At 42.8% G+C, this 26,627-nt stretch overlaps 1 protein-coding gene across 1 annotated transcript in view; it reads left to right on the top strand.

Annotated features, from left to right (window-relative positions):
- The window catches only part of LOC116982590 (cadherin-8-like), a 201,581-nt gene that overhangs the window by 170,471 nt on the left and 4,483 nt on the right, over window positions 1–26,627 (top strand). The window contains exon 10 of the mRNA XM_033035865.1: window positions 222–339. Coding sequence (XP_032891756.1) covers window positions 222–339 — 118 coding nt within the window. The remainder of the gene's footprint in view (window positions 1–221; window positions 340–26,627) is intronic.

Below are 26,627 nucleotides of genomic sequence, written 5' to 3'. Positions count from 1 at the left end.
AGAATTTAAATTCATGTAGCAGAATACATCAGGGAGAATGTGCAAACTCCATGCAGACAGCAACCAAGGTCAGGATTGAACCTAGGACTCTGGCACTGAGAGGCAGCGGATCTAGCAGCTGCGCCACCGTGCCGCCCATAATGTGACATGAGACTGTGATATGTCATGAAAATGTGACGACGCATCTTATTTTTCCTCCTCTTTCACTTACATGTTGACAGGTTATTCAGACGGTCAGTGCTACGGACAGAGATGACCCGAAGACTGGGCAGTACTTCTTTTACAACCTGGCACCGGAAATCTCCCGGAACCCCAACTTCACGATCAAGAATAACGCAGGTAAACGTGTCCGGTGTAGGGAGGTTAGGTCTCCTTGCTGAAAAATCTCTCTCTGCTACCAAACAGTCAGGACCGCTTGGAATCTACCTGCAATGCCCTTCGATCTTAATTACAGCTGACACTAATTAGCTGAAGAATTATCCGTTCTGAAGGCAGTTGTCACCCTAGCAGATAGCAGCATTTACTGATAAACCAAGCTGTTCTGTTTTGGTTTGGTCAATTTTAATTTACATAAGTGTGTTTCTCAGTGACAATTCTAATTAATAGGGGTGATGGACAATTGGAGAATATTGATGTATTGGAAGGAACTGCAGATGCTGGTTGCCCCCGGAATAACTCAACGGGTCAGGCAGCATCTCTGGGGAAAAGGAATATGTGACGTTTCAGATCAAGGTCAAGGTTTCAAGGTCAGTTTATTGTCACACATATCAATTAAGGCACAGTGAAATTTGAGTCACCATACAGCCATACTAAGTGAAAAGCAACAAGACACACAGCCACATAAAATAAAAGTTAACATAAACATCCTCCACAGTGTCTCCCCACATTCCTCACTGTGATGGAAGGTAATAAACTCCAACCTTTATTCTCCCGTGGTCGGGACTGTCGAATCATCCACAGTCGGGGCCATCAAAGCTCCCACAGCTGACAATCCGAAGCCCTCGTGTCGGGATGGTTGAAACTCTCCGTGGCTTGGAGCTCCCGAATCGGTCTCCCGAACCAGAGACTGCGGGCTCCACGATATTAAAGTCCACAGGCCCATGGTTGGAGCTCTCCACAGTCGATCTCCGGCAAAGGGATCGCAAGCTCCACAATGGTAAGTCCGTGCCGCGCCTGCGTTTGAAGTGCTGGGTCGGTCCTCAGGAAAGGCCGCGCCACAACACGATGTTAGGCCGCAGTGGGGACGGAGATGCGATATGGAAATAAATCGCATCTCAGTTGAGGTAAGTGATTGAAAAAAAGTTTCCCCCAAAACAAACCAAGAAACGCTAAAACATACTATTTAACATGTACTTAAAATAACAAAAACCGAAGAAAGGACAGACAGACTGTTGGCAAGGCAGCCACATGCTGGCACCGCCAGGTTGAGACCTTTCTTCAGACTGAGGGTCGGGAGAGGGAAACGTGAGGTATGAAAAGGTACAGAACAAATCAGAGCCTTCACCGATGACCAAGGAAAGGTAGAGCCCACAATGGTCCATTGTTGGCTGTGGAAGAGATGATAATGAAGGGATATGAACAGTGAAACCAGCAGGATGACTGGGGTGGGGAATGCAGAGTACGGAATATAGTTCTCAGCATTGTAGCGCATCAGTTGCAAAGACAAAGTCCAATGTTCTTAATAGGGTAGAGGTGAATCGGACAGTACCATAGCTAATGAATTTGATGATATTTGATATATCTGATCTGTTTGGATAGCATGCAAAACTTGGGTACAGCCCTGATTTCCCCACCCACCTCATTACGGACATCGGTCTCTGTACAGTTACATGTGATCGTGAGAAACTATATTCTGTACTCTGGTATCTTTCTCTTCGCTCTGTCTCTCCTGTGCTCCAGGCCACACTCGCCCAGACCTGCAATGGACCTCAAGTTTACCTAATTCTCCACCGGAACCACTGAATCCTTTCTCACAGCTTCTGTTTTTATCTTGGCCTTTGTTTACAAACTTAAAGCACACGGCATTGGGGGTTCAGTATTGATGTGGATAGAGAACTGGCTGGCAAACAGGAAGCAAAGAGTAGGAGTAAACGGGTCCTTTTCACAATGGCAGGCAGTGACTAGTGGGGTACCGCAAGGCTCAGTGCTGGGACCCCAGCTATTTACAATATATATTAATGATCTGGATGAGGGAATTGAAGGCAATATCTCCAAGTTTGCGGATGACACTAAGCTGGGGGGCAGTGTTAGCTGTGAGGAGACTGCAAGGTGACTTGGATAGGCTGGGTGAGTGGGCAAATGTATGGCAGATGCAGTATAATGTGGATAAATGTGAGGTTATCCATTTTGGTGGCAAAAACAGGAAAGCAGACTATTATCTAAATGGTGGCCGACTAGGAAAAGGGGAGATGCAGCGAGACCTGGGTGTCATGGTACACCAGTCATTGAAAGTAGGCATGCAGGTGCAGCAGGCAGTGAAGAAAGTGAATGGTATGTTAGCTTTCATAGCAAAAGGATTTGAGTATAGGAGCAGGGAGGTTCTACTGCAGTTGTACAGGGTCTTGGTGAGACCACACCTGGAGTATTGCGTACAGTTTTGGTCTCCAAATCTGAGGAAGGACATTATTGCCATAGAGGGAGTGCAGATAAGGTTCACCAGACTGATTCCTGGGATGTCAGGACTGTCTTATGAAGAAAGACTGGATAGACTTGGTTTATACTCTCTAGAATTTAGGAGATTGAGAGGGGATCTTATAGAAACTTATAAAATTCTTAAGGGGTTGGACAGGCTAGATGCAGGAAGATTGCTCCCGATGTTGGGGAAGTCCAGGACAAAGGGTCACAGCTTAAGGATAAGGGGGAAATCCTTTAAAACCGAGATGAGAAGAACTTTTTTCACACAGAGAGTGGTGAATCTCTGGAACTCTCTGCCACAGAGGGTAGTCGAGGCCAGTTCATTGGCTATATTTAAGAGGGAGTTAGATGTGGCCCTTGTGGCTAAGGGGATCAGAGGGTATGGAGAGAAGGCAGGTACGGGATACTGAGTTGGATGATCAGCCATGATCATATTGAATGGCGGTGCAGGCTCGAAGGGCCGAATGGCCTACTCCTGCACCTAATTTCTATGTTTCTATGTTTCAACCATCTGCCCAAGAAAACCCCCCATCACCAGTATGAACCTATTACCTGTGATGCTTTGTGCTCCTCTCTCCTCTTCCAGTTTTCTTCCCCCCCTACAATTAGTCTGAAGAAGGGTCTCAACCCGATACGTCACCTATCTGTGGTCTACAGAGATGCTGCCTGACCCACTGAGTTACTCGAGCACTTTAAATCCTTATGTGTATTAACCAGCATCTGCAGTTCCTTGTTTCTACATGTTGTGGTTGTGTTTGGCTTGATTGTATTCATGAGCAGTATTATCTGATTTGGTTGGATACCAAGCAAACAAAAGCTTTTCATTGTATCGTGGTACACGTGACAATAATAAACCTAAACACTGTGTCCATGATGCTCAGTTCTCTGACGTAGTAGTAATCAAATTAGAGGACATGCATGATGCTTTTGTAACTTTGTCAGCTCTGGACACGTGGCGACACCTGTGTACAATGGCACAGCGGTTGAGTTACTGCCTTACAGCTCCAGAGACCCAGGTTCGATCTTGACTATCGGTGCAGTCTGTATGTTCTCCCCATGACATGTGTGGATCTTCTCCTGGAGATCCAGTTTCTTCCCACACTCCAAAGTCATACAGGTTTGTAGGGTAATTGGCGTTGGTAAAATTGTAAAATTGTCCCTTGTGTGTAGAACAGTGTTAGTGTGCGGGGATCACTAATCGGCGAGGACTCGGTGGGCCTAACAGCCTGTTTCCATGTTGTATCTGTAAACTAAACTAAACGACTGTTTTGGTGAGGTCTACCATATTAATTTATTGGGCTGCATGCAAAACAATGCATTTCTCTGTACCTAAGTACATGTGACAATAAAGTGTCACGGAATCATTGAATCATAATTCAGTCAGATCATTATCACTGTGGAACCAGGAAGTGCATCTACTTTTGACAAATAGCATCAACATCAAACACATCAAACCAAGACACAATTTGGTTAGTGACAGGAAAAGGTTTCCTTTACACAGCCCCGAGATGATTTGCTCACTGTCAAAGTCCATCGCACCAAAGTGATAACTCTGAATCGGCCTGCTAAATTTAGCACTAATTAGCCTGCTAATACAGCAAGAACCGCTCAAAGGCAAATCACAATCTCAACGCTTAGGACATTTACAGATCATGAAGAGCTACATCTCCCTGCCCTGCAGTGTGCCGCAGAACCCACTGCTAGTAATTGAAAAAGAAAAGCCTGCAGATTCTGAAAATTTTGGAAAGACTTGGCAAATCTAACAGCCTCTGAGGAGAGAGAGAGTTGGTGGTTTAGCTCAGTTTAGCTTAGATTAGTTTATTGTAATGTGTACCGAGGTATAGTGAAAAGCTTTTGTTGCGTGCTAACCAGTCAGCGGAAAGACAATACTTGAATACAATTGAACGGTTCACATTGTACAGATATATTCTAAAGGACTTGTAGAAACAAGGAACTGCAGATGCTGGTTTACAAAATAACCCAACATGAACTGCTGGAGTAACTGGGTGTGTCAGGCAGTATCCCTGGAGAACATGGATATACGATATTTCGGGTTGGGATCGTCTAGGTGATGTTTTTGGATGGGGTTTATCCCGACCTGAAATGTCATCTATACATGTTCTCCAAAGATCTTGCCTGACCCGCTGAGTTACTCCAGCACTTTGCATCCTTTCTTCTCCCTCTATTCCCGACCTGTTCATGTCTGTCTAAATGCTTACCGTGATGTCGTAGATGGGTCCTGCTGAGTTACTCTAGCACTTTGTGCTGTTTCGTGTTTTAGCTTCATGGCTCTTAGTTTAGAGAAGATTTACCTCTGATATGCAGCATGGAAACCAGTCATTTGGCCCACTGAGTGGGTCAAATGACTGACCACACTGACCATCGATTGATCACCCTTTCACACTAGTTATCCCACTTTTTCTTTGACTTCATCATCTTTTCTCAATGTGGTAATGATGGAATGGTTCCTGAATCAAACATACTTCTGGCATGTATTTGGTAAAGAATTGAGCATGGGGTTAAAATTAAAAGTGCAATCAAGGCCGGCAATATCAGAAGGATGAGAGTTTACATGAATGGAGACCTCATTGAAACTTACTGAATACTGAAAGGCCTGGATGGAGTGGATGTGGAAAGGATATTTCCTCTACTGGGAGTATCTAAGACCAGAGGCCATAACCTTGGAATAAAATGATGTACCTGTAGAAAGGAGATGAGGAGTAATTTCTATAGTCAGAGGTTGGTGAATCTGTTGGATTCATTGTCACAGAAGGCTGAGGAGGCCAAGTCAATGGATATTTTAAGGTGGAGGTTAATAGATTCTTGATTAGTATGGGTGTCAGGGGTTATGAGGTGAAGGTAGGAGAATGGGGTTGAGAGGGAAAGATAGATCAGCCATAATTGAATGGTGGAGTAGACGATGGGCCAAATGGCCTAATTCTGCTCCTAAAACTTCTGAACATGAATTTATGAACTAAAGTACAAGACCTTATCTCCATCGCTGGATGACACGACCATCACCATGGAAGTTATTTTCAAATAAGTAAATCTGTTAAAAGTTAGAGATAGAGGATGGAAACATGCCCACCGAGTCAGCATTGACCAGCAATCCCCGTAAGCTAACACTAGGGATAATTTATGATTTTTTCCAAAGCCAATTAACCTACAAACCTGTACGTCTTTGGCATGTGGGAGGAAACTGGAGCACCTGGAGAAAACCAACGTGGTCATGGGGAGAACGTACAATCTCCGTACAGATAGCACCCGTAGTCAGGATCGAACCTGGGTCCCTGTCACCGTAAGACAGCAACTCTGCCGCTGCGCTACTATGTCACCCTTCGGCCCACCGGGTCCAGACTGCCCATCCATCATCTAGTCACACTAGTTTTATGTCATCCCACTTTCTCATCCATTCCCTGCACACTTGCTGTAATTTACATAGGGCCAATTACCCTACAAACCCACATATCTTTGGGATGTGGGAGGAAATCGGAGCACCCGGAGAAAATCCATGCCATCACAGGGAGGACGTGCAAATTGCACACAGACAACACCCAAGGTCAGGAACAAGCCCGGGTCTCTGGCTCTGCAAGGCAGCGACTCTACCGCTGTGTCACTGTGCCACCTGAGGATAACATTCTGATCATTGAGCAAGAGCAGAGAAAAGGTGATGGTAATATGCAGTGTTTTTTTTGTGATGGAATGCACTGGTATTGCACACTGGCATTTAAAAAATGAAAAATAAAATTAAGAATAGTGGCAAAAGTGAGATCCCGCCTCATCATTCTAAACTCCAGTGAGTACAGGCCCAGAGCTATCAAAAGCTCCTCATATGTTAACCCAATCTGTTAAGTTAACCCAATATACTACGTTAAGTTCTGTGCTGCAAGTTATACAAATGTGCTTTGGAAAATAAAGTAAAATTCAAACTGAAACTACAGCTAGCATGATTCTCATTCTCCATCTGATTTTTGTAGCACTCCCAAAAGACTGGTTTTCACCAAACACTATAAATAGGCCTGTGAAGATGACTAATTATTAAACGTTAACCCAAAAATTATGTATTCAATGAAGTGCCTTCCATGCTGAAAGTCAAGGAATAAATTAAGAAGGATGGAAAGAGATTTTGAATTGAAAGACAAAGAAGAGAGGAAGCACACAAAAGGGCAGTGGAGAGATTCAGGAAGCGGGATTGTGACTGCAAACTCGGCACAAGAAATAAAAAGTGAAGCAAAGCATAACACTGAGTAAATTAACAATTGCAGAATGAAGGATTTAGGAGATGAAAGAAATCGGGTTTGACAGGGAAGTGTAAATCTGGGATAGGGGTGAAAAACAATTCAGGCAAGTAACATATCTCACAGTATGTTTGGGCCCGTTTCATAAATCCTGTACTGCCTTGAAGGTCAGTGGGTATAGCAGCCTTGACCCAACATGATTTCGGAATGAATTTCAATGTATAGGGGTTAGTCGATAAGATCTACCCTGGCTTACATATTGTGTAAGAAGGAACTGCAGATGTTCCTTCCTTCTCTCCTTCTCTCCAGAGATGCTGCCTGTCCCGCTGAGTCACTCCAGCTTTATGTGCCTATCTCTGGCTTACATGTTACTGGTCACAATGCAAACCAGGACTGCACAGTGGCGCAGCAGTAGAGCTACTGCCTTTCAGTGCCAGAGACATGGGTTCGATCCTGACTACAAGTGCCATCTGTACGGGGGTTTTACGTTCTCCCCGTGACCTACCTAGGTTTTCTCCAGGTAGGTAGCTCTGGTTCCCTCCCACACTCCAAAGACATACAGGTTTGTAGGTTAATTGGCTACGGTAAAAAAAATAAAAAAATTGTCCCTAGTGTGTAGTGTGTGCTTGTATAAATCGGGATCGCTGGTTGGCGTGGGCTCAGCGGGCCGAAGTGTCTGTTTCCGCGCTGTTTCTCTAAACTAAAACTAAACTAAACCAAAGGAAAGGACAATCAAAATGGATGTGATAAAGGTTGTTAAGATGGTGTGCTAGCCTTTATTACAAGAGGTTTTGAGTAGAGGAACAAAATAGATGAATTATTTCACAAAATGAACCAATTACAAATGTTACATTTATAATTAATGTCAATGAGTAATTACCATCCGAAGCTAACACTTGTACCTACAGAGTGACTTGAAAGAGAAAAGCTTAGCGTCTTTGTTTCCATTAATTAGAGTCCCTCTCTCCTAATGTTCACACAGGAGAAATACCTAATTCATCGTTTCTTTAACAACGCAGGGATGAGTTATCGATTTGCAGGAATGCGAGCAAGGCCATTGCTTGATAGCAAAGTTTCCAACAGAGCGATTTATTCCTTGCTTTTAGACTTTTGAGTTTAGAGATACAGCATAGAAACAGGTCCTTCAGCCCAGCGAGTCCAATCTTTCAGGTCAGGAACCTACTTCAGACTTAGCCTATCCATTTTCACTGGCACAGTGGCACAGGAGTAGAGTTCCTGCTTTACAGCGCCAGAGACCTGGGTTCGATCTTGACTATGGGTGCTGTCTGTATGTATATTCTTCCTGTGACCTGCGTGGATTTTCTCTGGGTGATCCAGTTCCCACCCATGCTCCAAAGCCATACAGGTTTGTAGGTTAATTGGCTTGGTATTAAAGGTGAATTGTCCCCAGTGTGTGTATGATTGTGTTGGTGGGCAGGGATCGACTAGGTGGACCGAAGGCCCTGTTTCCGTGCTGTATTTCTAAACTAAACTAAATTAAACTGAAGAAGGGTTTCGGCCCGAAACGTCGCCTATTTCCTTCGCTCCATAGATGCTGCTGCACCCGCTGAGTTTCTCCAGCATTTTTGTGTACCTTCGATCTTCCAGCATCTGCAGTTCCTTCTTGAATAAATTAAACTAAATGTTACCTGATCCACTGAGTACCTCTAGCACTTTCCACACCGCGCTGGCCAGCGATCAGGTATTTATTGAAGCCAATTAACCTACAAATCTGCATGTCTTTGGAGTGTGGGAGGAAACCGGAGCACCCGGAGAAAGCCCTAGTGATGACAGGGATAATGTACAAACTCCGTACATACAGCACCAGTGATCAGGATCAAACCTGGTTCTCTGGCGCTGTGAAACAGCAACTCTACCTCTGCGCCACCGTTGCTGATTTCTATTTTTTTTCTGTAGAAGTCTCAGAACCTGAGTAGCCAAATTTCTGTGCAAATTCAGTTCAGGGTGGAGATCTCCATTAACTCTAGACTCAACTTTGACAGTCATATCTGAGACAAGTCATCAAACAGCAACCTTTGACATCCTTAGTAATCATAAACCGATCAACCCTTGTTCTAAAACCACACAATCCACCTGCACCCATCCACCATAAACATTCATTCCCTCCCCCTCTGGTGTGGGGATGCATTATAGTTACCATAAGACAAAGGAGAAGAATTAGACCATCTGGCTCATCAAGTCTATTCCACCATTTGATCACGGCTGATCTATCTTCCCTCTCAACCTTATTCTCCTGCCATCTCCCCTTTACCTTTGACACCCTTACTAATCAAGAACCGGTCTGTCTCCACATTATAACTACACAATTATTTGGCCTCCACAGCCATCTGTGGTAATGTATTCCACAGTTTCACCACCTTTGACTAAAACAATTCCTCCACATTTCATTTCTAAAGGTACATCCTTTCATTCTGTGACTGCCCTGTGGTCCTAGACTCTCCCACTAGTGGAAATATCCTCATTACATCCACTCTATCCAGGCCCTTCACTGCTTGGTTGGTTCCTTTAGATTTCAGACATTAGACTATCAAGATACAGTGTGGAACCAGGCCCTTCAGCCCACGGAGTCCGCGCTGACCAGCGATCACCCGTACACTAGCCCTATCCTACACACTAAGGTTTTAATGAGATTCTCCCCTCATCTTTCTAAAACATTTGCTGCAGAGAGATGAGTTAGTGAAAGTCACTGGAGAAATGCAAGCTCCTATTAATGAAATCAGTGAAGAGATTAGGAGCCTACAGCGTTTCTGTCTTCGACAGTCTGACAGATGGGCAGGAAGAAACGACAAGATGCTGTTCTAAAAAAGACAGGAATCAGACGTTGTAACCTGCTAGAGCAGAAGCTAAATGTTTCCTATATGTTCTCCCCAACCTTCAATTGTGTTTTGTACCATGTATTCCCCATCAACCCATCTGTCCTTACATTAAAGACACAGGTGCTGTTTGTGACATTCTCATCTCTACATATTAAATAACCATCAGATAGCTTTGACTGTGTCTCTAGTATTATTCAAGTAGTCACATGCCGGTGAATTGTCACCACAAATTACTTCTTGTTCAGAAAAAAGCAAAGCCACTTTGCTGTGAGAATGCAATTTATATATTTTTTGTAAAAGGCATTCAGCTTTTTGTTATAACAAATGGAGAAGGAAATGAGAGTGCCAAACTAAGGTTGATCTCAACAGAAAGGTGGGAGCTAACCATACAGATGTGATTAGGTTGTCAAGTAAACAGGAAGAACTCATCATGGCCACTTTACCTGCATTTGAGCTCATTAGAGGTGAATGGCTTTGGGCTTTTATCTTCCAGTAGTTTTTCCCTCTTCTGTCTGTAACTCCAGCATGCCGTCAGTTGCAGACTTACTAATGAAGAGGATGCTGTAGTCACAGTCTACAGTTCACAGCACTTTTCTGCAGCTGGTCCTAGCATGTGAGCCCAGGTCTTAAGTATCCCACCTTCCCCACCCAACAATGGCCCATTACTAAGATGGGTGACATTTTGAGTTGGAAACCATCACATTGAAGAAGGGTTCCGACTTGAAACATCACTCATCCTTTTTCTCCAGAGATGCTGACTGGCCCGCTGAGTTCCTCCAGTACTTTGTGTCTATCTTCAGTATAAATCAGCATCTGCAGTTACTTTCGGCACAATGGGCATTATACATTATTGAACTTCTCTCCAGTGATGCTGCCTGTCCTGCTGAGTTACTCTAGCTTTTTGTGTCTGTCTTCGGTTTAAAGCAGCATCTGCAGTTCCTTCCTATATATTATTGTATAATGGCACGATTGTAATCATGTATTGTCTTTCCGCTGATTGATTAGCACGCAACAAAAGCTTTTCACTATACCTCAGCACAGGTGACTAAACTACACTAAAATAAACTAATTATGGGTTCCAACCTTCTTGAGGTCATCTGTTGCCTGCCCTGATTTGTTCTGAAATTTTCTTGCCTCCATTTTATTTCCCACAGCTTCCCACCTCTACTTTCAGTCTGAATAAGGGTCACCTATTTTTCTCCAGAAATGCTGCATGAACCGTTGAGTTACTTAAGCATTTTGTAGCTATCTTCAGTATAGAGGTTGGGAGGTCATATTGCAGTTAGATAGGACGTTGGTGAGACCACATTGAGAGTATTGGTCACACTGTTATAGGAAATATGTTGGTGAGCTGGAAAGAGTGCAGAGAAGATTTACAAGGATGTTGTCAGGACTTCAGGGCCTGAGCTATAAGGAGAGGTTGAGCACACCAGGACTTTATTTTTTGGAGCACGTGGCTGATGGATGATATGATGGAGGTGCATAAGACCATGAGAGGAATAGGTAGGGTAAATGCACAGCCTTTTACCCAGAGTTGGGAAATCAAGAACCAGAGAATATAGGTTTAAGGCGAGGTGGGAAAAATATATTAGGAAACTGAGGGGCAGCGTTTTTACAAAATGGGTGGTGGATTTATGGAACAAGTTGCCAGAGGAGGTAGTTGAGGCCAGTGCTATAAGTATTTAGTAATGTATTTAAAATACATTAGGACATGTTTATGAATAGGATGGGTTTAGAGGGATATAGGCCAAACACGGGCAGGAGGGACTAGTGTAGATGAGTCATCTTGGTTGGCAAGGGCAGGTTGGGCTGAAGGGCCTGTTTCCATGCTCACTGACTCTATGATTCTATGCCTTGATGACTGGAATCATTGTCATACAGCAAAGTACAGGCATTTTGAACCAATTTGTCCATTCCAACCTGAATGACAAACAGAATTGGCCAAGCACCGATCCCTGAGGCACACCACTAGTCATGGGTCTCCACTCCTTCCACAATCACCTTCTGCTTCCTACTATGAAGATAATTCTGTGTCCAGTTGGCTAGCTCTCCTTGCACCCCTTGTGATTTAAACCTTCCAGAGTAGCTTTAAGGATAGACACTAAATGCTGATGTAAATCAGCAGGTCAGGCAGCATCTCTGGAGAAATTGAATACGTGACGTTTCGGGCCGGGACCCTTCTTCAGACAGATTGTAATGCAGGTGGTGGGGGGGAGGGGGGTTTAAGGGTGGTTTTAAGGATAGTCAACATGGACAAAACCACACTGACAATCTCAAATTAGCCTCTGCCTATCCAAATGCATGTGTAGCTGATCCTTCAGAATGCTCTCCAATAACTTGCCTAATTTTGTACTTGTCTAAAAGTCTTTTAAATAGAATCGTAACTACCATTGCTAATTTTGGAATTGCAGATTAGTGTACAGATGCAACTTGTATTTAGATGTGACAGAATTCATTTTATTTATTTTTGTGCAATCCATCGGATAAAATTGGCATTAACTTTTAGACATTTACTTTGATTTTATTGATTTGTATTTTTAACATTGCACAAGGCTATACATTTGAGGATGGACAATTTATCAATAACATGATACCATTAAAAGCTTTGTATAATCACCTGTCAAAATATAACAAAAGTACATTTGCATAAATCAATTATATAAATCGTACTGCTTTTTAAATCAGCATCCATTTGACAGTTTTATGATATTTGTAAAAATAACCATCGAAAAATAAATATGCACTTCTCAGACCTCCCCTCCAAATTTATCTGGCAGTTATTTTATTAGTGAACTCCGATTATTGTAATTAAAAATGTTCTCGATGATGCAAGGTGAAATCAACTCTTATTGATGCTTGCTGATAAAAAAATCATATTGAATTTTTTTTTTTTTTCAACTGGGAGAGTTTCTGCTCCAGTAAGTCTGGCAAGAACAGGGGAAGATGCCAAGGGTATTGATATTAAATGATACCTGTAAAGCAAGAAGGATGAGGAGAAAGATTTTGTGTACAATTCTGGTCACCACACTACAGCAAGGAAGTGGTAGAATTAGTACAGAGTGCAGAAGAGTTTTGCCATGATTTCTTGCCTGGAATAAGGGGGCTGTAGTTAGTAGGAGAGATTGAACTGGTTGGAATAACTCCCATTGAAATGTTGAAGGTTGAGGAATGACCTTGTGGAGGTTTTCAAAATTATGGATAGGATAGATAGTCAGAGTCTTTTCCCCAGGTCAGGAGAGGGCACAGGGTTAAGATGTGAAAGGAGAAATTTAAAGGAGATCTGAGTGCAGTTTTCACATGATGGTGATGGATAAATCTGGAAGGAACTGCCAGAGGAGGTGGGAGAAGCAGACCCAATTACAGTATTTAAAAGGCACGCGTGCAAATGTTTGGATAGGAAAGACATAAAGATATATGGGCCTGCTGCAGGAAAGTGGGATTAGTGTAGAAAGGCAGCCCGCATGGACGAGATGTTTGGAGGGCCTTATTGCTGTGCTGTAAAATTCTATGATTCTATGATAGTGAGAACCAAATGACTTGCATTCTTTAATCTGTAGGAAGGAACCGCAGGTGCTGGTTTACACCAAAGATAGACACAAAATGTTGGAGTAACTCAGCGGGTCAGGTAGCATCTCTGGAGAAAAGGAATAGGTGACGTTTGAGGTTGAAACCCTGCAGACTGAGAGTCAGGAGAGAGGGAAACTAGCGGTTTGAAAAGGTGCAGAACAAATCAGAGCTGGCACCAATAGCTAAGAAACGCACAATGGTCCATTGTTGGCTGTAGAGGAGGTGATAACGAGGGGATACGAAAAGTGAAATTAACAGGATGACTTGGGTGGGGGTGGGGGAATGGGGGGGGGGGGGGAGGGGGGTGGTGGTAGGTGGAGAAAGGTGGAATGCCCAAGCTAAATATGACGTCTTGTTCCTCCAATTTACGTAAGGCCTCACACCGACAGTGAAGGAGGCCAAGAACAGGAAGGTCAGAATGGGAAGGGGAGGTAACATTTTTGGCATTCGGGAGATCTCAGGTAGTGACTGTCACAACCTTGGGATATCCCGAAATGCTTTACAATCAGTGAAGTGAGGTCTCTTTTGCAGCATGGTTTTGATCGACTGATGAATAAATATCGCTGAGGACACAGGAACAGGTTGTCTTCTGCACCAGATGGTGATGACATGGGGTCTTTTGTACCCAATAGATCAAGCCTGGAATATCAGTCAAGAGTAAAGAGTCAAGAGAGTTCTATTTTCATGTGTCCCAGAAAGGACAATGATGGTATTGGTATTGGTTTGATATTGTCATGTGTGCTGAGGTACAGTGACAAGCTTTGTTTGCGTTCTATCCAGTCAAATCATACTATACACGAGTACACCGGCAAGTATAACATGTAGTGCAAAGATAAAAATGCCAGGGTGGAGATTGTAGTGTTACAGTGTTATTGTGTTACAGTTACAGAGCAAGTGCATGTTCACCATGAGATAGTTTGGAAGTTCAGGACCACACCCTAACTAATGGGAGGACAATTCAGTAGTCTGAAAAGAGTGGGTCAAAAGCTGTTACTGAATCTTGCATTATGCTTTCAAGCTTTTGTACCTTTTGCTCAATTGGAGAGGGTAGATGAAATGGTGTAAAAATGTCCTTGATGTTGGCTGTTTTCCTGAGGCAGCGTGGTGTAGATGGAGTGGGGAGTCTGGTCTGTGTAATTGACTAGGCTACATCCACAATTCTGCAATTTCTCGTGATGCTGGGCAGAGCTGTTGCCAAACCAAGCTGTGATGCAACCCGATAGGATGCTTTCTACGGTGTATCTGCAAACATTGATCCACAGGATTGCTGACTCGGTAAACATTGATTTCCCCTCATAATCAACAAAAAAAATGGATCCATTATAAATAATCAGAATTCACTAATAAATTGACCAGTTGAAAACCATGTAAAATGATTCCAATTGTGTCAGGTGGACTAATTAATACAGCAAAGGACATTCTAAGATGATTTGATCCTGTGGAAACACTCCAGAGAAAATAGTCCAAGTTTTTCCTCACCTCTCCTTATAATTATTATCCTCTAATCCAGGTTGTATTCCATCCAGTAAAACTCTCTGCACCCTTTCCAAAGCCTCCTCATCCTTTCTCTATTCGGGAGGTCAGATTTGTACCCAATTCTCTAAATGCGACATAACCAAAGTTTTACAAAGCTTCAATATGACTTCCAGGCTCATATAGTGATGGTAGAGAGGTTTAGATTGGATTGGGTGGCAGTGATATTTAGCCAGTGGCTCCCAAGGGAACACTTTAAGTTAGGTTGTGTTCTGGACTTCCGGACTTCCACAAGGGGTGCCATGGTGGTGCAGCGGTAGAGCTGCTGCCTTACAGCGCCAGAGACCCAGGTTTGATCATGCCTACAGGTGCTGTTGTTAAAGGGCCTTTTCACGGGGCGAGTTGACGCAAGATGTCACCAGAGTGAAGAGGTCGTGGTCCAGCACGAGTCTCGCACGATATAACGGCAGTAGATAAAGAGTTCCCACGGTACTCGGCATTTATGTTATTCGTGCGAGTGACTTGGCCGTTTCCCGAGCTGTCGTGTTAAATCTTGAATGAACATCGTGAACTACACGTGACACAAATGATGTAACTTTTTTTTTCACACACTATATATATCCTCCCTTGGTTGAATCGGCTCATTTGGAGACATGCCTTTACGAAATAATTTCGAGTACAGGATGTTGGTTTTTTTCATTGACGCGCTGCATGTGCATCGAAAACGCTTGCTTGAAGGCAGAAGGGAGAGATTAATTAAAAAGAGAATTAAGAGGAAGTCTCACTGGGTGAAGCCCATCTTTCAACGGAGAGCTCAATTTGGACAATATGAGCAACTGCTTAATGTCCAAGCACTGGAACCAGGGTTGCGCATAGCAATCACCCTCCGCTACTTGGCCTCAGGCGATTCTTATACTGCGACTTTTTTACTTTGCAGCTGCAGGGCAGACAGACAGACTTATAAGAGAAGTTTAAGTTAACTGCAAACACAGCACTTTTACATCAATAGCAATGTATGTTTTTAAATCTTGGATAACATTAAATGGTTCTCCTCTTGATGAACTTATATATCGTTATATAAACTCACATGAGCACTCGGGAAACTCGGCAACCTTCGTCTCCAGCAGGTTCCTTTTTCTCTCCCTGTTTCTATAATCCTCTCTGGATTTATCGTACAGAATCTCGTTAAATTGGAACCATTCTACAAGTTCCCCCTCTTGTTCCCTGGTGAAGTTATATGACTTAACTTCTGCCATCTTCCCTTTACGTCTGTAGAGGCTATTCCTACAACGGCTACTGGGGAGGCAATCTGAATTGCACCTTGCTCACCCTCTCCCTGCTCCAAGGAGCCCACAGGCAGTTTTATCTGTGGCATCTCCTGTTGCCTCTCCACCTGTCTCTCTTGCTGCGTCTCCTCCTCATTCTCCTGCATGGCAAAAACATCTCTGACCCGCTTTACCCCCTTCCTTTGAGATTTTCTGGGAGCCATCTCTGCAAGTGTTCCTGTTAAAAAGATTATCCAACAATGACAATTAGGTGGGACGTCCTCGAAGGACACATGTTCCCATGTGTCCTTTTGAGACCACCTTTTTTAGTCACCCTCTGTCCCCTCTGTCCAGCTTCCGGGTTTACCGTTCGCAGGAGTTCCCACGCGCTATATCTCTAAAATCTGAAGTTATGTAATGTCTAAAGGAACTGCAGACGCTGGTTAATGCTGGTTAATATGCACAGAAGGACACAAAATGTTGGTTTAACTCAGCAGGTAAGTCAGATCTGGGAAGAAAAGCATAAAAAGCTGGAGTAAGTCAGCGGGTCAGGCATCATCTCTGGAGAAAAAGAATAGGTGACGATTCGAATCGGAGCCCTTCTTCAGACATCCTAATCGGAATTGAGTCTGAAGATGTGTCTCGTCCCGAAACATCAGCTTTTTTTCTCCAGAGATGCTGCTTGACTCGCTGAGTTACTCCAGCTTTTTGTGTCTGTCTTCGGTTTAAACCAGCATGTGCAGTTCACTCCTTACACGGGTCTCTGCACAACATTGATTGGTAGCGTTCCGGACCCCTGGACCCGAGGACTCCGACCTGTATCTCTCAAAGAAGTACATGTGAAAAATATCTCACGGACCATAAAAATGCGTAACCTTTCAGTAAAGTCCCTTTTAAAGTCCCTTTTAAAGATTATAGTTATTTTCTTGAATCTCATTAACATAACTCATGAATAAGTTGATGTCCATATGCGGATGTAAATCTTTATTTTTATTTATTTTTTAAATTCAATCCCACTGAAGATAATTTGTAATCACCTTCTGTCCCCTCTGTCCAGCTTCCGGGTTCACCGTTCGCAGGAGTTCCCACGGTACCCGCAAGAGTTATTACGGATATCGCACGGATATCGCACTGGCCACTACGTTCATATAATGTTGCAATACTCAACCACAAGTGTACAAGTCACTCTTGGAGAAATTCAAATTTTCTTGAATTTTCTCCCGAGTGACCAAGTTACACGATGACCTGCCGTTAGCGCTACGGTGGTCCACGGTGGTCCACGAATGCCGCACTGTTATCGCACGAGGTTCCCACGATGTTGAACTCTGGTTAACTCTTGCGTCAAGTCGCCCCGTGTAAAGGTGCCATTACAGAGTTTGCACGTTCTCCCTATGACCGTGTGGGTTCTTGCCAGGTGCTCCGGTTTCCTCCCACATTCGAAAGACATGTGGGTTTGTAGGTTAATTGGCTTTTATAAATAGTCCCTAAAGTGTAGCTTAGAACTAGTGTATGGATGATTGCTGGTTGTCGCGGGCTCGGTGGGCCGAAGGGCCTGTTTGCAAGCTGTATCTCTATACTAAACTAAACTAAATCTGCGTGGAAGTATGAAACATGTTGGAGATCAAAGGGAGGAACAACTGCTCACTTGAGACCAGTGGAGAATCCTATCTCCACTCAGACCAGCGCTAGACATACGTGACGTCCAACCCTTCCACTTAATGTCAGCCTTTTGCCCTTTACCCCATTGAGTCCATGCCGACCATCAACCACTCATTAAAAACTGAAAAAGTAACATAAATTATTAATGTTTTCATTAATTTGCAAAAGGCAACAGTGTTTCCGTTTCTAAACAAATGAATAACTTTTTAATTGTTAATGCTTTTGAATTATTAAAACATGCCTGAATTGTTTTTAAATGCCTCTGAAGATCAAAGAGTGGAAATGGTCTTTGAGAGTAACAACCTATCAATGTGACACAAAGTACTGGAGTAATTCAGCGTGAAAGGCAGCATTCCTGGAGAGCATGGATAGGTAATGTTTTGGGTCGGGACCCTTCTTCAGATTGAAACGTCACCTCTCCAAAGAAGCTGCCTGACCCACTGAGTTACTCCAGCACTTTAAGTCTCTTTTTTGTAAACCAGCATCTGTAGTTCCGTGGAATTAACTAATTCAGTGAGCCATGCTGCATCCCTGGAGAACATTGATAGGTGACATTTCAGATCGGGACCATTCTTCAGACTTTCCTTGGTAAACCAGCATCTGCAGTTACTTGTTTCAGCAGTCCCTTGTTTCTACAACCTAGCTTAACCTGGATTAACATATGATGAGCGTTTGATGGCACTGGGCCTGTACTTGCTTCACTTTAGAAGGATGGGGGGGAGGACCTAATTGAAACTTATCAAATAGTGAAAGGCCTGGATAGAGTGGCTGTGGAAAGGATGTTTCCATAAGGGGAGAATCTAGGACCAGAGGTCATAACCTCAGAATAAAAGTGCGTACTTTTAGAAGGAAGAGGAGGAATTTCATTAGGTGGTGCATCTGTGGAATCCATTGCCCCAGATGCTTGTGGATTCGTCAATGGATATTTTTAAGATGAAGATTGATAGTTTCTTGATTAATAAGGTGTTATGGCGAGAAGGCAGTAGAATGGGGTTGAGTGGGAAAGACAGATCAGACATGATTGAATGGCAGAGTAGACTTGATGGGCCGAATGGCATAATTCATCCCCTAGAACTTATGAACCAATAAACAGCCTTTAGGATCATTCAGTGGTGAATGTTCAAGATTTGCCACTTGGTCACGACCTACAGCTGTAATCCCCCGAAATAAATTGGGAACAACGTGCAATCCAAGCGGGATGAAGTTCAACACGATCCATCTCATTGAGCAGAAAGGATCGACATTTGAGAGAAATGGAATGTGGTGGAAGTTAGAGATCTGCCGACTTATGTATGGGAAGGATTAATGAGTAGAAGGTCCATTGAAAGTCAAAGTAATTAAACAAAAAGATGTGATGTCAAGTGAGCTATTGGTTTATTATCACCTTTGCCATCACCTAAGACTGGTTTTGTCACTTCTTAAGTTTTATATCAGCCTGCGGATAATCTTTCAAATAAATTCAGCTGTCAACACTATCAGTTGGATGTAGATTATCTGCCATGTCTTCTATTCAAGAACTCCGTGAGAAACTGGAGAGATTAATACTATTAAGAAACACTTTTATGATTCCTATTTAATCATATTACACTGGGGTGGGAGATTCCCAACCTTCACGTGGTCGGCCCTGTTTCGACGAATGCAATCAACTTGGCGTGCACAATCAAATAAGATCAAATAGAACAAGTTGTCCTACAGCTTTAGGCTGTGCACGCCATACGCAAGAAGAAGAAAATATTACACTCACATTAAGCATCAAACGGGCGAGTGGAATGTTGGATATCAGAAGCTGTAGATACTGAGAGAGTGAAATTAAAATAAAAAATGCAAGAAACACTCGGCAGGTCAGGCAGCATATATGAAGAGAAAAACAGGGTTAATGCTTCGGCTAAAGATCCATCATAATGCCAGACACTCTAATGAAGGGAGATAAACACAAAATGCAGGAGTAACACAGCAGGTCAGGCAGCATCTCTGGACTCTCAGTTTGAAGAAGGGTCTCGACCCGAAATGTTACCTACAGTATTCCTTTTTACCAGAGATGCTGCCTGACTCGCTGAGTTACTCCTATTTTACTTCTATCTTCGATGTAAACCAGCATCTTCAGTTCCTTCCTATACACTCTAATGAAGGGTGTTTGACCTGAAATGTTAACTGTTCCTCTCTCTCTACAGTTGCTGCCTGGCCTGCTGAGTATTTGTTTTCTTTATAACAGAGTGTTGCTCTTTAAATCTAGTAGACACAACTACATGGGAATGAAAATGATGTTCCAACTGTAAAACCTTTTGAATTGACCACAGTTAGAGCACCACTAGAGGACATAGATTTGGGATAAGATGGTAGAAGGTGTCTGTAGGTGAAATTTTTCATCTACAGGGTGGTGAGTACCTTGGTTTTGTTTGGTTTAGTTTAGTTTAGTTAAGTTTAGTTGCTTAGTTGTTATTTTAGTTTAGTTTAATTTAGTTTACATAGATACATAGACAATAGACAATAGTTGCGGGAGTAGACCATTCGGTTCTTCGAGCCAGCAGCGCCATTCAATGTGATCATCCACAATCAGTACCCCGTTCCTGCCTTCTCCCCATACCCCTTGATTTTGCTGGCCCTAAGAGCTCTATCTAACTCTCTTTTGAATGCATCCAGTGAATCGGCCTCCAATCCCTTCTGAGAATTCCACAAATTCACAAATCTCTATTTAGTTTAGTTTAGTCTAGTTTAGAGATACAGTGTGGACATGGGGCCATTTGGCCCACTGAGTCCACGCCAACCAATGATCATCCAAACACTACTTCTATCCTACACACCTGGGGACAATTTACAGAAGCCAATTAACCTACAAACCTGTCTGTCTTTGGAATGTGGGAAGAAACCGGAGCTTCCAGAGAAAACCCACCTGGTCACAGAGAGAATGTACAAATTCTGTGCAGACATCACCCATTGTCAGGATCGAGCCCTGATCTCTGACTCTGTAAAGCAGCAACGTTACTGCTGCACCACAGTGCCATGATTCACAGCAGCCAATTACCCTACCAATTTGCACGTCTTTGGGATGTGGAACATATAGTCAAAGGTAGAGCATGTAAGCTCCACATGGAGAGGACCCGGGTTCAAAATAAAACCCAGAACTAAGATGTTGTGAGGCAATAGGTATGTCATGGTGCCACCCAAGTTCTTGATACATGAAAAAAAAACGAATAATGTGAAAGGCGGTGGTAATTTTGCAATGGTGCATATGACATAACAAGTGTAGAAAGGAAGTGCAGATACTGGTTTTACCGAAAATAGACACAATATGCTGGAGAAACTTAGCAGGTCAAGCAGCATCTCTGGAGAAAAAGGATGGGTGAGAACCTATTTTCAGCCTGATCTGGATTATGTGCAGACAGATCAAAGTTGGTCTTGGTCTCATGTTCGGCACAAACATTGTAGGCCGAAGAGCCTGTTCTTGTGCTGCACTGTAGCTTATTCTATGTTCTGTGTTCAGCACAGACATGTGGGCCGAAGGGCCTGCTCATGGCCTGTACTGTTCTATGCTCTATGTTCTTTAATCTCAGTTTTTCAAACCAACTAGTCCTTCCGGTTGTGAATTCCACCTTCCAACCAGCTTATAAAATCATGATCCCTGAATTTTCGGAGAGAAATGCTTGTATCCAACACAAATCAATAGGGTGAAAGACTTGTCTGCATATCCTTACTGATTACCCTTGAGAGCAAACAAAGGTGAGCAACATAGATGACTAGATATCAAGCATTTAAGATATGAGCAAGAGTTAAGGAAGCTTTCTGAGCACAAAGGAGACTTCAAGGTTGCAGATTAAAAGCTACTAAACATATCGATGAGGCTTGACTCAGGGAGATTTCTCATTGTTATTAAATCATTCAAGCCCCAGAGGATGAGACATGTACAAAATAAAGTCCTTCATGAGGAGAGGGGTAGTTGTAGCGATTTTCTTCCTCCTTGGAAAGTCAGTGGAGCGGACGGGATAAATGGGTCAAGAGATAATTAAATGTAATCAGAAACGAGAAGAGATTGAGAGAGATTATGAGAATATAGGAGACTGTTCTCCATGTAGGAACAGGGTGGCACAGTAATGGAGTTGTTACCTTACAGTGCCAGTGACCCGGGTTTGATCCTAACTACAGGTGCTGTCTGTACAGAGTTTGTACGTTCGGCCGAAGGGCCAGTTTCCACGCTGTATCTCTATGCTCAACTAAATTGCTTTTCAGATACTGTGTTGAGGTCCCTGTCATGATGGTTTGCAGACCTATCATTTGATGCCTCGTTCAGAGTTGGCGGTGTGGTAGTTAAATTAGTAGGATCAAAATTCCCAGACACGAGTTCAAATCCTTCCACAGTGGCTGGGGAAATTTCAATTCAGTTAATTAAATAAATGTTGAATTTTGAATCAAGCTGGTGATTGTAAATTGTCGACCCACATCCTTTAACGGTGGTGGGAAGAGCAACGAATTAGATTGTGAGTTGAGGGAAAATAATTGACAAGGCAACGTGGGAGGATGGCAGTGACTTAATTTCTGTAGAACAAGCAATGATAATTTTAGTTTAGATTTACAGCGTGGAAACAGGCCCTTCGGCCCACCGAGTCCGCGCTGACTATCGATCCCGCGTTCACACTAGTTCTATGTTATCCCACTTTCACATCGAGCACACTTGGGGCAATTTTACAGAAGCCAATTAACCTACAAACCTGCACATCTTTGAGTTGTGGGAGGCGACCGGAGCACCCGGAGAAAATCCACGTAAAGAGTCAAGAGTGTTTTATTGTCATGTGTCCCAGATAGAACAATGAAATTCTTACTTGCTGCAGCACAACAGAATATGTAAACGTAGTACACTGTAAACAATGTGATAAACGAGAGATAAATAAAGTTCAGTGTGTACATATACACATACTCACAAGTATACACATATATTTATATATACTGTATATATATATGTATGTGTATATATATATATATATATTATTATAATAATTATTATTATACTATTGTTTGTTTTTTGAGTATGTGTGTATGTGCATGTGTGTATATATATACACACACGCATATATATATACAGTATATATATATATACACATACACATACACACATACTCAAAAAACAAACAATAGTATAATAATAATAATAATAATAATAATAATAATAATAATAATAATAATAATAATAATACTAATAATAATAATAATAATAATAATAATAATAATAATAATAATAATAATAATAATGTTTAAGAAAGAACTGCAGATGCTGGGGAAATCAATGGTAGACAAAAATGCTGGAGAAACTCAGCGGGTGAGGCAGCATCTATGGAGCGAAGGAATAGGTGACGTTTTGGGTCGAGACCCTTCTTCAGACTGATGGATGGGTCTCGACCCGAAACGTCACATATTCCTTCGCTCGATTAATGCTGCCTCATCCGCTGAGTTTCTCCAGCATTTTTGTCTATAATAATAATAATAATAGTCTATTATAGTTCACAGTTTATTTGAGGTTGTAGTGTTTAATAGCCTGATGGCTGTATGGAAGAAGCTGTTCCTGAATCTGGACATTAGAGTTTTCAGGCTCCTGTACCTTCTTCCCGATGGTAGTGGTGAGATGAGTGTGTGGCCAGGATAGTGTTGGTCTCTAAAGATGCTGGCTGCCTTTTTGAGGCAGCAACTCCAATAAATCCCTTTGATGGTGGGGAGGTCAGAGCTGGTGATGGACTGGGCAGTGTTCACAACTTTTTGCAGTCTTTTCCACTCCTGGACGTTCAAGTTGCCGAACCAGGCCATGATGCCACCAGTCAATATGCTCTCTACTGTACACCTGTAGAAGTTCAAATAATCCTCTTTGACATACCAAATCTCATTAATCTTCTCAGGAAGTAGAGGCATTGCTATATTTACAATATAATTGCATCAGTGTGCTGGGTCCACGAAAGATCTTCGGAAACATGCACCCCCAGGAATTTGAAGTTTTTGACTCTCTCCACCATCGTCACCACCATCTCTCCACCATGATATAAACAGGATTGTGGGTCCTCATCCTTCCTCTTCCAAAATCCACAATCAGTTCATTGGTTTTACTGATATTGAGAGCCAGATTGTTGTGCTGGCACCATTTGGTCAATCAGTCGATCTCACTTCTATACTCTTACACATCACCATCTGTAATTCGTCCAACAACGGGGGTGACGTCAGCGAACTTGAAGATGGAGTTTGCACTATGTCCAGCTACACAGCCATGAGTATAGACGGAGTAGAGCAGAGGGCTGAGCACGCAGCCTTGAGGTGCTCCCGTACTGATTGTTAATGAGGAAGAAGATTTCTGCCAATTCGAACATACTGTGGTCTGTGGATGAGTAAGTCAAGGATCTAATTGCAGAGGGATGCGCAGAGACCCAGTTGCAGGATGAACGTGCAAACTCTGTACAGACAGCACCTATGGTGAGGATCGAACCTGGGTCTCTGGCGCTGTGAGGCAGCAGCTCTACTGCTGTGTCACTGTGTCGTTCTTTTACAGTGTTTTTATGCCATGGAACTGAATTAGGCACTTAAGGATACAGGAACAGAAGTAAGCCATTGGCCCTTCAAGCATGTTCCAGAATATGTCATGCCATAAGTGATAGGAGTAGAATTAGGCCATTTGGCCCATCAAGTCTACTCTGCCTTTTAATAATGGTTGATCTATCTTTCCCTCCTGACCCCATTCACCAGCCTTCTCCCCACAACCTCTGACACTTGCACTCATGGTTGATCTTCCCCAGTTGGCGGTGCTGGCTCGAAGGGCCGAATGGCCTCCTCCTGCACCTATTTTCTATGTTTAATCCTCAACTCCTCTTCTGTGCCAGTGTCATTCTCCCCGATCTTTCAAATGATCTATTTCCTCTTTTAATAAACTCCAGGAAAGTGGACAGTTTAATAGACTGGAAAATGTTGAGAAGAATATTAGCATAAAATACATCGTTGTTTACTGCAAAAAACTAGTTATAGAACATAGAACAATGCAGCACAAGAACACCCAGATTCAGGGACAATTTCATTCCCAGCTGTTATCAGGCAACTGAGTCGTCATCTCACCAACTAGAGAGCGGTCCTAATCTTGCATCTACCTCGTTGGAGACTTTTAAACTATCTTTAATCAGACATTATCAGACGTTATCTTGCACTGGATAATATACCCTTCATCGTGTATCTGTATACTGTGGATGGCTTGTTTGTAATCATGTATAGTCTTTCCATTGACTGGATAGCACACAATAAAAATCCTTAACAGTACCTCAGTACACGTAACAATAACAAACTAAACTAAATTAAACTGAACACAATGTCTGCAAAGCATTATGCCAAGATAAACTAACCGTCTCTGCCAGCATGTGATTCATATTCCTCCATTCCCTGCATATGCCATGTCCATATCTAAAAGATTTTTAAACGTCACTATGTCTCCACCACCACCACTGGCCATGTGTTCCGGGCACACGCCACTCTGTGTAAAAAAAATAAACTTTTCCCCTCCTACCACCATGGTAGCGGAGAGTTCAGCATAATTTACCCACATCGACAAACATGTCCCATCTACACTAGTTCCACCTGCCTGCATTTGACCGATATCCCTCTAAACCGGTCCTATCCATGTACCTGTCTAAATATTTCTTAACCGTTGCAATAGTCTGTACCTCAAATACTTTAAAGATATGCCCTCTAGTCTTTGACATTTCTACCCTGTGAAAAAAAATATTTTTCCCTATCAATACTTCTATCAGGTCTCCCCTCAACCACCAGAATTCCAGGGAAAACATTCCAAGTCTGTCCATCCTCTACTTAAAGTTACTACCTTTTCATGCAGGAGACATTCTAGTAAAGCTCTTTTGCATCATCTCCAAAGCCTCCACATCCAGTAAATTACCATAGTTTTGGTTTCATCAACAACTTGATTTTCATTTGCAAACAGAATCATGATTTCCATTCACCTATTCTGAATGACCCTCGAGCAAACTACACTTTAGACTTTAGAGATACAGCATGGAAACAGGCCCTTCGACCGACCGAGTCCACGCCGACCAGTGATCACCCCCATACACTAGCGCTATCCCACACACTAGGGACAATTTCCAATTCTTACCGAAGCCAATTAACCTAAAAAGCTGTACGTCTTTGGAGTGTGGGAGGAAACATAGAAAAACGTAAAAAATAGGTGCAGGAGAAGGCTATTCAGCCCTTCGAGCCAGCGCCACCTCCAGAAACAGGCTGTCACGGGGAGAACATACTAACTCCGCACATACCGCACCCGTAGTCAAGAACAAACCTGGGCCTTTGGTGCCGAAAGGCAGCAACTCTACCACTGCGCCACTGTGCCGCCCACCTGTGCCACTGTGCCGCCATTTGTTATTTGCCCTGACCTCCGCACTGTCTTGGAACCCCAAGCCTCCAGAATTTGTTTTCCATTGAACATGTCTGAAAAGGGTGTAAAATGATGGCCTCATTTCGATGGTAAGTTATTTAGCAAGCTTGACTTGAATTGAATCCTATGAACATTTGATGGTCGGCATAGACTCTGTGGCCAAAGGGCCTGTTTCCATGCTGTACCTCCAAAGTAAATTAAAGTAAGGCTTTTGGGAATTGATTTATTGGGTGTGAGTGGAATCTGCTTCAAGGACTTGTTTAAATGCTTAAAATTTACCCGGGGAGGTACTATCTTTCCGGTAGAAGAGAAAAATCTCAAAACCCTTCCATAAAACTCAATTGTGTGCTGCTTCTTAGTAGCCTGACAACAACGAAATTAGTTTTCTTTTCAAAACCCGACGAAAGAATTGTTTTATTAGGTGACTTCACTATTAATCTGGTAAACTACTAATCACACTTGGGCATTAAAAACAAGAAAAACCTGACGTTTGACAGTAAAATATGTGTTATGGATTTTCATCGGAGCTTGGGGTGCCAACAAAATTGGATCC

Source organism: Amblyraja radiata, chromosome 17 (assembly GCF_010909765.2).
Source record: "Amblyraja radiata isolate CabotCenter1 chromosome 17, sAmbRad1.1.pri, whole genome shotgun sequence".
Classification (NCBI taxonomy): Eukaryota; Metazoa; Chordata; class Chondrichthyes; order Rajiformes; family Rajidae; genus Amblyraja; species Amblyraja radiata.
The sequence above is the reverse complement of the archived record's forward strand: the minus strand, read 5'-3'. Positions and strand labels throughout refer to the sequence as shown.